The following is a 12,928-nucleotide window of genomic DNA, read 5'->3' on the forward strand; positions in this document are numbered from 1 at the left end:
AGTCACAAATATGACAGTAAACAATCACATAAAATAACAAGAAATTCAATATTTCAATAAAAAACATCATTTTGAAATAATATTTTCAATGTAGCATCATTCGTGCATTTAAAAATAATAAATACATATAAATCCAACCTGCTCCATTAGACTAAGTAGGAAAGTGACCTGTGTTTAATATGATATAATAAAATACTGCTTCACATTAAAAACACAGCCTTCACTCACCTGCACCTTCTCCGTTACGACCTTATGTAATGTTACGGTTGTGCGTGTGCTGCTGTTGTGTCCCACGTAGGGCACGGAGGTGTGAATCAGCTCGGCGGGGTGTTTGTGAACGGCAGACCCCTCCCGGACGTGGTGCGACAGCGGATAGTGGAGCTGGCCCACCAAGGGGTTCGGCCCTGCGACATCTCCCGGCAGCTGCGGGTCAGCCACGGCTGCGTCAGCAAGATCCTGGGCAGGTAATGGCGCAAACTCTGCGGCCAAAGCATTACGCACAGATGCAGGTGTAGAGACTGATGGAAAAGGGAAGCTTGAATCTCCAAAACGCAGCTTTTATCTATTGAATAGATTACAGTATTTTTAGAATAATAGAGTGCATGTGGATTTATTGTGGATATTTGTCTTTTGGAAGAAAAAAAAGCAGCAGACCAGTCTTTAGAGTTAGATGTGTCGTGTCTTAACGCAAGCATGGATGCGTTTCTCTTGAATTTGAATTGCTCTTTAAGCAAGTTTGTGTTTGTTTTTAACGTTTGAAGTAACGATTCTACTTATAAAACACACAGGATTCACGTTTTGCTAAAGAAAAGTTTGACTTTTGTAGACTTTCTTGTTTGAACACCTCACAAGCTTATCGCCCATGTGCGTAATATTGAGTTTGCAAAAAATATGTAAGGCATGTGTTGTGGGGAGCTCTCCAAAACATTGTGCGTTAAATATTTCAAACAATTGCAGTCTGGTTGGATATTGCAGATACTATGAGACTGGCAGCATCAAACCAGGGGTGATCGGTGGCTCCAAACCTAAAGTGGCCACGCCAAAGGTGGTGGACAAAATCGCAGACTACAAGAGACAGAATCCCACCATGTTCGCCTGGGAGATCCGAGACAGGCTGCTGGCAGAGGGCGTCTGCGACAACGACACCGTTCCCAGCGTCTCGTCAATTAACAGGTAGGAAATAAAACATGCAAAAATATTTATGCAAAATGTGGATATTCTGATTTCTTTTGCATTTGCAAATGGTGCAGGGTGTTAACGGTCTAATGCAGAGCGCACACTGGTAACCATGCATCCCAGTGTTATCTGTGCAGAGCGCACCACGCACACCCACCATGCGCACACAGCAGAATATTATTGTTTGACCAACTTTGTGCTGCCCGGCACGTCGAGGCTTCAGCCCCGCTGGTCTCTGAGGTGCAATTCAATCTCTCACACCAAACTCCCTCAACAATCAGCAGTACATCCAGGACTGAGTGAATCTGTCGAGATGAAAACCGATCAATATTCGGTGACCAGATCCCGTGGCGCTATAAAGCAGGCCAGTTTTCTTTAGCACATCTAATGTGCTGGAGAAACCTGCTGCACGCACGCACACGCACACACACACACACACACACACACACACACACACACACACACACACACACACACCACACACACACACACACACACACACACACACACACACACACACACACACACACACACACACACAGAGAGAGAAAGATAGAGAGGAGAGAGAAATACATGGCTTTTGTGCAAGATGTAATTTAGAAGAAATGGAGTGAGGAGGATAACTGGAGGGAGATGCCATTTGTTAAATGTTGCATCATGTGAAAATAAGGTCACGAAGAAAATGTATATTTTATAATGAGGCCAAAATTGAGCCTTAAAAATCACTTTCTTCTCAAGCTCGTAATTTGAAATCCTTGCATTAAAATTCAAAGTGCTGCAGCCTAATTAATACTGATACAACATCATTAAGATGCACGGAGGTGCGATTGCAATTTTGCATTAATCGTGCCATTAAAACAATAAAAAATAATGAAACTAAATCATCTCAAAGTAACATCTTCCAGTTTTCTTAAAGAAAGTCATTGTAGTTTGAGAGCGGATGCTACAGGAGGACCCAGGACACCCCCTCACTCACCCTCACCACCACCACCTCACCCTCCACCCCACACACACCCCCACCAGCGACACACCCCCACCAGAGATCCCTGGTGATGAACTTTGGTTAAGAGGCACTGTTCCATAGAGCCAGCATCAGCATTACATTTTAATGAGCTGATGGGAGAGAGCGCGGACAGCTCCGCACAAGACATCTTTTAAATAGAGAAAGGCTGAAGAAAATTCATTTCATGCTTCGTGGCTGCTTAAAAAGCCCCATTTAAGGAGGCTCAGACACATGTATGTGATAAATTCAAAATGTACATTAATATCATTAAAAGGGGCCTTATAATTTTTTTTTTTTTCTTCGATTCCAATTAAAGCTTTCTATTTTGGAGCAGGGAGGGAGGGAGGGGGCGGCGGGGGTAAGAAGAAGAAGCCTTGTGTGTCTTTGTTTATGTGGCAAATTAAATTGTGAACACAAAGAGCTGTAATTCTATCAGCCAAATATGAAAGCTACTTTGAATTTCTATTATGGCTTAATGCTGAATTATTTTTCTTTTTTCTTTTTTTTGAGCAGAGGAAATGTTAAGACTTCAATGTGGTGCTGTGCAGTCTGGTGACACACACACACACACACACACACACACACACACACACACACACACACACACACACACACACACACACACACACACACACACACACACACACACACACACACACACACACACACACACAGAGTCAGTGACACATACACACAAATGAGACGACAAGCATTTGTTTTGATTTAGCTGCAGCTAAATATTTCAATACATGTTGGAATTCCTAAAGGGGCAGTCTGTGAAAAATCAATGAAAACATCACACTGGCAGATTTTGCTCCACATGATCTGAAGTAGGTTCAGAGGGGCTTTCCAACTTAAGACAATTCAGAAGAAAAAAAAAGAAAAACCCACTGGAGCCAGTCTTTTCCAGTTGGGTGGCTGCGAGTGGGGCCAGCCGTGGGTTTCTGTGGCAGACGGTCTGACCTCGGGACTGTTGACAAAAGAGGACGCTCCATTTAAACACCTTTCCCCCGCATGCATTATTAAATGCTACCGAGATAGTGTTGTACTACATGTCAGGGCCACCAGCAACAACCAACAAGTAACGCTACCCTGCTGCCAGACATGAAAAAAAAAAAAAAGAGGTCCTCAATGGTGCTTGATATTATTGATTCAGAAGTAAAGCAATTTTAATATTTCTTCAGGGGATTTTCAGCAAGAGCCAGGCCATTAATTCATTCTCCCAAATTGCTTATTCAATATCACGAACATGGATACCAAATAAAGTCTTTGGATTTATGTAGCACGCACAAGTCAAGGGGTCGAATAACTGTTATGGGGAGAAGTGAAAAAAATTAAAACATCAATATGCGCTCTGTGGAAAAGCTTGTTGTTAGGTAGCTTTGCCTCCAAGGGGAGTTCTCTCTTTTTTTTTCTCCATTTGTGACAGTGTTGGATTTATTCCTCTGCAGCCTCCTGGCACCTCGCACCAGAAACATCAATATCCAAATCATCTAATTTGTTGGGAGGAGGGAAATAAAAGGAGAGGAGTGTATTTTGTGGTTTAAAATCATAATTTGGCTGCTAAATATTGTGTGAGCGAGTAAATCCTTCCAGTCCGCTGAAGAAAAAATTCAGAACAACTGAGCGAAATCTGAATCATGTAAAGAAATCAGCTGTTAAAGGTTCTATAGTCCTCACCCGACCTATTCCCCCCCATGCTCTCTAAAATAGCCCCTGTGGCGTACATGATGAATAGTTTTAAAGTTTACAAATTATTGTGACAGCTCCCTTTCTCCCCAAGTGCCATTCAGATTAAAGGAATCTAATGCTGGCGTAAGCTAGTGCAAGGCAATAAGGAACTATTGCTTTCCTGTCACATATAATTTATAGCTTTCTATTTGCATCTGTTTGCCCGTGTGACTAATCCCCAACTTTTTCTCCCCAAGCCCCGATCAATACAACCTCATCCACGCTGGCACACGGGGGCCGCTGGTTTCCTACAGAGATGTTTGATCTGGGGAAGCAAAAGGGGCTATTGCAAACGGCCCCCCCTGTGAAAACCCCTTCCACAGAGGGGGAGAGAGGGAGGGAGAGGAGTGTGTGTGTGTGTGTGTGTGTGTGTGTGTGTGTGTGTGTGTGTGGGGAGGGGGCTGATTAGTGTGGGCCAGGTAGAGTCAGTGAAGCCGATCATTGAGGTGAATTGATGTGATTTCATGCTTTGTTTGCAAGATCACTCAGACCAAAAGTGCAATGAAGACTTTTCTCCACGTCTCACCTTTAAGGTAGAGCCGCTGACCAGATTCCCTTTTCCCTCCGCGTATGAGTTGTGCTTGATATCTTCATCACACAGTATCTCCATAGTGACGCTGCCGTGGCCGAAACAGTTTGCAGGAAGAGAAACGGGTCGTAGCAAAGCAGTAGTGACAGTCGTGTTTTCTCTGTGTTTCCTCTGCAGGATCATCCGAACAAAAGTCCAGCAGCCTTTCCATCCATCTCCCGACGGGTCGTCCTTGTCAGGGCCAGGCCACACTATAGGTAAATATACATCGGTAAAGCATAGCACACATATACAAGCATACAGGCTGCAAAGAGGGTTGTGTTTTAAGTACGCTTGTTTGTTAGTCTGAAAGATTACGCAAAAAGTAAAGGATGCATTCCTACGAAACTTGGCAGAAGGATGTGATATGAGTCATTGAAAAACACATTTAATTTTGGTGGAATTATTTTTCACTTTCTTTAACATTGTGCGATTGGGCATTTTTAGCACTTATCCCTGATTTCTCAGAGAATAATTCCTGGATCTTGATGAAAAATAATCTGTCACATTTGGGGACTATTTATGAGTTTATGCAATTTGGTGCAGATGCAATACAAATCTGGATTTAGTGAATTTTAAATGTTGGGCCTTGGCAGAGACACTATACTTATTTTTTTATTTTTTTCTCCTCAGTACCAAGCACAGCCTCTCCGCCTGTAACCAGCGCCTCCAATGACCCTGCAGGATCCTACTCCATCAATGGCATTCTGGGTATCCCACGATCCAACGGTGAAAAGAGGAAAAGAGATGAAGGTAAGAAAGTTTCTTGTCATTAGGCGAAAGAGAGAAAAAAAATAAAACACTGCTTAAGTTTAGGATTAGCAGACAGAATAAATCTAAAATCCTAAAAATAAAACAAAAGGTTAGCGTTGTGCTGCAAAAACCCACTTTGCTGAGTTTGCAATAACAGCATTAAAGAACCTGCTTCAGTTCCAGAAGATGACCCTTATAAAACACCTACGTCTGAACTCTGTTACACCGCTGTGTCAATCTGCCAAGGAGTCTTTTGATTTGAAGACACGACCTCCGCTGTTGTCTCCTGCAATTAATCTTTATGGAAGTGATTAAAGGGCTTTAGATAATTACATGTCAAGATGATGTAGCCAACCACCCAGGTCAGTCAAGAGAGCCGCTATATAGCTCTGTGGAGGGCTTCTCTTCTTTTTTTTTTCTTCTCCTCCCCTACAAAAGTGGTTCCACTTGTGCTGCTGCAGAAGTAGCAGGTTAGTGGATATAAGGGGGCCTGAGGCGATGTAGATTATTGGTTCTGTAAGCAATAGGCTTCCTTAATGTCACTACATAAGCAGCTGATGAGAATAGCTAAACAGATGCACTCGTGTTACGAGGCGTGCGCGGGTATGGAGGGATGATGTGGCTGCCGGAGAAGGGGCAGTTATCTCAAACAGGGCCGGGGAATGAGTGCCTTATTTCTGCAGTGCTCCGGAATGAGAGCTAATCAGAGCACGGCAGCAGTTTGCATAGCGTCTTCTTTGTTCTGGCGTTGGTTGAGAAGCGCAGGGGTTTGCGGGATATTGAGTGGAATTGATGTTTTATGTGCGTGCGGGGAGGGAGGGGATGACTAATGACCTGTCAGAGGTAGATTTCCTGGCAAAGATATAAAAACCAGCATGACGTGGACATGGCAAATGACATAATCAAGTCTTTCCCTGTAAGATATGCAGTCGCGGCGGCATAATGCAAACGTCTGGTATTTTCAAGGGTTCATTTTCAGTCGTTGGAGGACCTCTCATATTAGCCAGGGTGTAATGTCTAGTCACTGAATGATAGAACGCACACATTTCTATGCAGATTGCTGGTGAAGGGCAAAGAGGTATTAAAGGGCATGGAGAGGACTAAGGTGTGTGTGTGTGTGTGTGTGTGCGAGGAGGAGAGCTGGCCCGGTTTGTGGAGGTCTTCCAGGTGACAGCGCCATGTTTCTATGGCTATTCAGTCTCAAATGATTCCCCTGATGTGCTGCCATTTCTGTGATTTAGGTGCTCGGCCGGTATTACGATGAAAGAGAAGAAAGCTGTGTGTGCGTGTGTGCGGATGGAAGTGTGTGTTCACCTGTGTGTTTATGTCAGGGTAGGACTTGTACTCGTGGTGGAGGGGGTGGGGTGGTTCTTATATACTCTCTCAACAGCCAGCTGGTGCCTACCTGCAGAACCACGGGGTCGGGGATACTTTATCTTTCCAAAACATAAACCGCAGGCATTGACCACACACACACACACACACACACACACACACACACACACACACACACACACACACACACACACACACACACACACACACACACACACACACACACACACACACACACACACACAAGGCTGCAAAAGCAATGTCTCGCCTCTAGCCACAGTTTGTAAGAATAGTATATTATGAACAAAGTTACCCTGTAGACACTGTTGTCCTGTTGCTGTCTTCTCTTAAAGTGAACCTTGCCAAAATAAAATTTCAACATTTGGGAACTGTTGGGGCCAGAATGTCCTCTCAAGCTGAACCATACCATTGTGTGCTATGTTCTTAGTGTGTTGGGACAGTGGAGATGTTTGTAATCTTTGCAACCATTAAGTTTTGGTGGAAATTGAGTACTCTTATTTTGAAATTCAGGTTTCAGCGCCAGGTTGTCATCTACTGTTTTGTATGTGGGCCTAAATTACAATGTAGGATTGTGGGTGTAGTGTTGAAGGAAAATAATTACAAATAATAGGACTGTTTAATAAAGTACAAATTAAAATCTTTAACCACGTTAGAGAAATGTGTCTGGAAGCATCAACCGGGGCTGTAGTATTTAAAACTTATTTAGGTGTAAATTAAGTGTCATCCGAAATTAATACTTTTATTTTGAAATGCAGGCCATAGCTTCAGTATGTCATAACCTGTGGCCCATATAGCCCCAAATAACCACGTGTTGATGTGTTTGGGTATTAAAGACAGAAAACCATTACAGATGTCATATTTGCCATATTTGACACCAACTGTTTTAATGGGGCTGGTTTTCTTTGGTTCTATTCATGAATTTTTCAACATTAACATATTTTTGAAAATGATCATATGCTATAATCGTTAGCTTACTGGTTAGACTGTTTCTTTTACCGAACAAAGAGATATTAATTCTCAAATTAAATCGTTGAGCAGTCAGAAACATGTCTGTGCATCTCACTGTTTCATGGTCTCTTTTTTTTTTTCTCCTGCGTTTTTCTTGTAGCCTTGTTTGCGTGTTTTGCTTCACTCAGTAGGAAGAAGTCTATAGTCAGTTAATGCTCGGATTAAATTTCCTCACAGCGCAGTAGCTCGCCTGAGTCCTACTTAACTTGGTAAGCCTCATGATGATTATGGCACAAGCAGTCATTACCAAGGCCCGAAAAACATGAACAAAAATGAGCGAAGGCAAGGGTAGAGGAATGGAGGGGAAGGGTTAGGAGGGGGGGGAGGCTCGCTGTGCAACACAAGCTGCGCCGGTGAAATGGATTGGCTGCGTCGCCCGGAGTATTTGTTTTTAGGCAGTGGCTGTGGCTCGCTGCCAAGCCGGGGCAGACAGCTCCTGAGTTTCCAAGTCAGCAGTGCCCTTAAAAAAAAGGTCCCCCCCCCCATTACAGGAGGGATGTAGAGATAATGTAGTGTGACACACGTTATGTACACTGGGCCTCGGCGAGAGGGGCTGCGGGGACACAGGTGTCATAAGAGCCATTAATTTGCTACTGTCACGTGTTATTGCAAATTAAAAGTAGCATGTTACACTTGGCAGCCATTGTTGCGGAGGGGCAGAGAGGGAGAGAGAGAGACCCCTGGAGATGGTGTCTTCGGTGACCACAGCTGTCCGCTCGTCTTACAACGTGACATACTGTATATTAGAATTTGCAATTCTGCAGAGAAAAGCTATTACCTGACAGATTAACATCCAAGTGCCCCGACACCCGCCTCACCCCTGCATCCCAACCCCCCACACCCACCACTGACACGGTGGGCTCCCGGAAAAGACAAAGGAGAATCTCACGCTTCTTCTCCGAGGGCGAATCGAGCATCTTCCATTGAAGCGTCTCGTGTTTAAGTACAAATCTGCTTTCAAGGGTGTTTCTGTTCACCTCCTTGTTATCGGAGAATGTGCGAGAGAGCTGAATTGACCTGCTTGGAGGTCTGTTGAGAACATGCAGTGTCCATGAAGTGTGTCCGGCCTTTTCAAAGTCACGCCGCACGTCTCTTTCAGAGTGGCCCTGCAAACCGCACAATCGGACCAGTAGCCGATTCTTAATTTTTCAGCAATTCTGAATCCGAACGCTTCGCTCGCTTTGTGTCGACCTTTCTTCTTGATTTATGGGCGAAACACCAAGAGAGAAATTTCGTGTTAAGACGATCATCATATATTTCGAGAGCCAACAACAATAGCTGGTGGCAGTCAGAATGGATGTGATTCTGTGCTTCAGTAGCTGTTGAATTAATTATTTCTCATCTCTGAGCGTCATGAGGGCTGAGCGCGCGCACGGATGGAGATGAGTGATGGAGCGAGCCGCTGTCACACCCCGCTCTGTGTATCAGCATCTGTTTGGGGCGAGAGGAAGAATCAACAGAGGAGCTGAGGGGTGCATTGAAATGTCACCACCTCATCGCAACGTCCAAATTAGATTAATAAAGCTTTTTAAAAAGCTTTGAAACATCGCAGCCTAAACTGTCGCTCTCTGACTCCTAATTGTTCCGTTTATAAAGTGTCAGAAAATTTAAAAAAAAGAAACAGTTTCTCAAAGCCAAAGGTGACGTCTTCATGTTTCCAAAACCCCGACATTCATTAATTGATTACACATTTTTGATCAATGACTCTTTTTTTCCTTTACCCTATAATCCCTTCCAGCGCTAATCACGGCTCCTCTGTGATGCTGATTTCAGTTATGTTTACATAATCAAAACATTCAATTAGAAAAACAAAATGCAGCTGAGTTCATCCAATTTGATGCAAATGAGTTTTAATTTGATTTCATTTAGCCAGGAATTGAATCAGGCGGGAAATTATGGAGGTGTATTATTGTGAAATACATAACAATGTGTTGAGGGAACGAGAGCGTATGTATGTTGACATATTATTTAAACAAGGAGCAGACTTTTGGGAAGGGAGGCCAGGGGGGGGGGGTCGCTTTTCCGTGACCTTAAGGCGCCAGCTGAGCTCCTCGTGCTTCAAACAAGTACTTAGAAATTCAGTTTTAATTTGCTCGAAAGAGTTTAGACTCTTACTCTGAAATCCTCCTCCTCAGACTTCTCAGAGGAAAAACTACTACTCATCTTCAATCTGCGCTTCGATCATGACGATTCTTCTGTTTTTGTTTGGCGCGCAGTCGATCAGACTCGCTCCCAGACCCCAGAGTTGCGTTGGCTAAAGCCCTCCTGCCAGGGGTCGTGACCCCAGGGTGCCAGACCCGCAGAGAGGAGTCGGCTTCTTAGAGCTGGTTATCTGATCTGATAGAAGCTGCTCCCTCGTTACCGGAGTGTTAATACCTACCGATGTCAGGATGAATACGCTCAACTCCCTTGATGATCGATAAACAACCACAGAGCAGGACAAGCATGTAACGCACCAACAAAAGCCACTGTGGTCAAAGATTAGTATCACCGCTGCATAATGGGCAGATTTGGAAATGTCCAAATATTGAATCTGACTTGTATTGACGATGACGCTAATAGACACTTAAAAGCACATGAAGTTGAGTGTTTCTCTTTAACAATACATATTTGTGAGCATTATTAAAATCTGATTAGTTCATTCAAATAAATTTAAATAATAATAAATGCATTCAAATACCTGACATCATGTTTTTAATGTGTCCAACCATCTTTGTTACCTTCAGACACCAATGATCATATCTATTGGTTAGCTTTAGAGAAAGATCCTGGTTTGACTTATTATGGTTGTTAAAGTCAGGGAATGATTGGGCGGTCATGATAAGATAAATAGAACGTCAGCTGTCGACAGGAAACAGTTAATTCACAACCGTCGCCTGTGTTACCCGATGGACAGCAGGCATAATTTATACAACTGCTAGAGGACCTTGTCACTTATTTCTTGGGAACACCAACTAGAAAATGTTCAAAACAAATACGTAAAATTGATCCACGCCCCTTGATTGAGCATAATTAGGCTGCACGGCGACGTAATTGTCTCCGGAATCATCTTCATCCACAGGACACAGTTGCGGCTGATTTGTCAGGTGGGACTGTCAGTGGCTGGGAGGGCAGCTGGGACTGCCGTCGCTCTGAGTGGGAGGACGAGTGCGTAGGTTGACCCGGGATGGTTTGTCTTGTGTGTGGGAAGTGTATTCTACAGTGGTGAATGAGAAATATGGCGAGGGTGGGTATTGATCAGGTGTTGTGGCTCGGGCTGGCTGATGGAGAGTAATTAATGACTCTATTTGCTTTGGTAGCAAAGAGAACAATTGAGTTTGATAAAGTCACAAGCGGCGGCTAAAGGAGGTGAGGGCCATAAAACAAGCTGAATATTCAGCTGAACGGGCCGAGGTGCCACCATGAGGAACAGATCTGGTTTCAGTTTACAGCTGTGCAGCAGAAATATGGGGAAAATACACTTAGTTTGTTTAAAGTTAGAATGAATGAAGGCAACAGAAACTGTGATTTGGCAGTTTAACACGTGGTGTCAGAAAGTGACACAATGTTAACGTGACACAGTTTAAAACAAAAAGAACACGCCTATGATACAAATGTGACAAGAAAGGGAAATTTCCCAAAATGTCCAGCTTCTCTTTTTAAATCCTCTGCTCTCACCAGTGGGTCCATCTTCAACATTTTCTTTCAGTTTCCAGTGAGTTTGGCAAAATTTGGGGAAAACTTGTACAGAATGAGGCACAAAACATCTGGAATGTGTTCATCCTGATGTAAAGGTGCAGCTACTGTCACATTGTGTTTGAACATTACATCACTCAGTATCCTGGACCTTCATAGAAAGGTTGTGATACTTATGAAAACCATCTATCTCCACAAAATCATCTTTCCAGAAACTATGAACACGGCCTTGGATTTTAAAGCTTTAATCCAGTGAATAGTGAAGTGGTTTTACGTGCATATAGAAGGTCGGATCATTTTTTCTGGCTGCACCAAAAAGTCACCAAATTTAGAGACTGGTTTTAAGGAAGCGTAAGAAGAAATTTAAAGGTAAATCAAGAGTTTACTGGGACAAATGATGTAACGTTTTGGGGGGTAAAGCGACAGTGATCTCTTATAATCCATACACATCACTGTGTGAAACACTGGAATAAGTTCTATATGAGGTAACACAAGGACAAGTTTCACTGCTCCAGTAAAAATTGATTCATCGGTCCGCCCTTACTGAATGAATGCAAATGGAAAAACAGAAACCTTTGATTTTTCATTATGACGTAGACAAAGAAACTCGTGACCGATTCCCGATCCACTTAATAGGATCATTATCGGCACCGATAACGATTCGGCGTATCGGATCGTGCGTTGCTTGTAAATAAGTCCTGACGCGGTCGTCCATGCAGTGGGTACAGAAAAAAAATGTTAACAAGATATTGTTAGCAAACTCATAACTTGTTTATTACTATAACTATCAGCACAATTTGAGGTTACACACGGCTGCAAGTGCTCGGATACACACTCATGCACACACACACACACACACTCTCACACACACACACTCTCTTTTATAGCTCCTCCAGCTCTCCAAGAGAGAGTCGGGTTCATTCTCTGGCCTCAGCCTGTGAAAAAAGGTCAAGCAGCAGAATAGGATGGCAATAACCCTTCCAAATGGTACTATCACACAGACATGATTGATCAATTGAATTCCATGGCAGAGAAAAATGTGGGATTAAGTAGAGTATTATACGCACAATGAGTTGAGGCATGATGTTCATTTCAAGTTCATTTCAGCTCCCTCTTGCCACCAGATCAGGCAATCAATAGGGGCCTTGCATATCATATATCACCACTCTCCCACCGAGGGGAGAACATAATCTGCAGCAAATTTAGAATGACAGATTTGTAAGGGAGCTGAAGCTTTGTGGGATCTGGGGAGGAGACCGAACAGACACGGCCGCTGCAGCCAAGGAGAGGGGGGGGCGCGATGGGAGGATAAAAAATAAAAAAAAGGGAGGGATGGATGGAGGTATGGTAGGATGGTCTGTAAGAGGGCTTCAAAGCGTTGCACACAAGCGATACCCGGGAAAAGCTAAGGCATCCTTCTCTCCCAACAGTTGGGTAATCAGGTCAGGAGTCGGGAGGAAATTCCCGTGTTTGGAGAGCAGGATGATTGAACTAGACTGTGCGATTTTATTCAGGCTCTTGTCCTCCGCCGCTGTTTCCAAATGGAACCGCACACTCGCCGGGAATGAAAGCGGTATTGAATTGTAAAAGGGAAATTGTGCCTTTTAAAAAAAACCTGCTCTTGATTTCACCGAGCACCAGGAGAAGAGGGGAAAAAA

At 43.6% G+C, this 12,928-nt stretch overlaps 1 protein-coding gene across 1 annotated transcript in view; it reads left to right on the plus strand.

Annotated features, from left to right (window-relative positions):
- Positions 1-273: 273 nt before the first annotated feature.
- Positions 274-12,928, plus strand: part of LOC118101105 (paired box protein Pax-2a) — a gene marked incomplete at its 5' end in the record, with an annotated part of 28,756 nt that continues 16,101 nt past the window's right edge. The window contains 4 exons of the mRNA XM_047338428.1: positions 274-464; positions 976-1,173; positions 4,617-4,696; positions 5,112-5,231. Of these exons, the coding sequence (XP_047194384.1) occupies positions 274-464; positions 976-1,173; positions 4,617-4,696; positions 5,112-5,231 (589 nt within the window). The remainder of the gene's footprint in view (positions 465-975; positions 1,174-4,616; positions 4,697-5,111; positions 5,232-12,928) is intronic.

The sequence above is a fragment of the Hippoglossus stenolepis genome, chromosome 21 (genome assembly GCF_022539355.2).
Source record: "Hippoglossus stenolepis isolate QCI-W04-F060 chromosome 21, HSTE1.2, whole genome shotgun sequence".
Classification (NCBI taxonomy): domain Eukaryota; kingdom Metazoa; phylum Chordata; class Actinopteri; order Pleuronectiformes; family Pleuronectidae; genus Hippoglossus; species Hippoglossus stenolepis.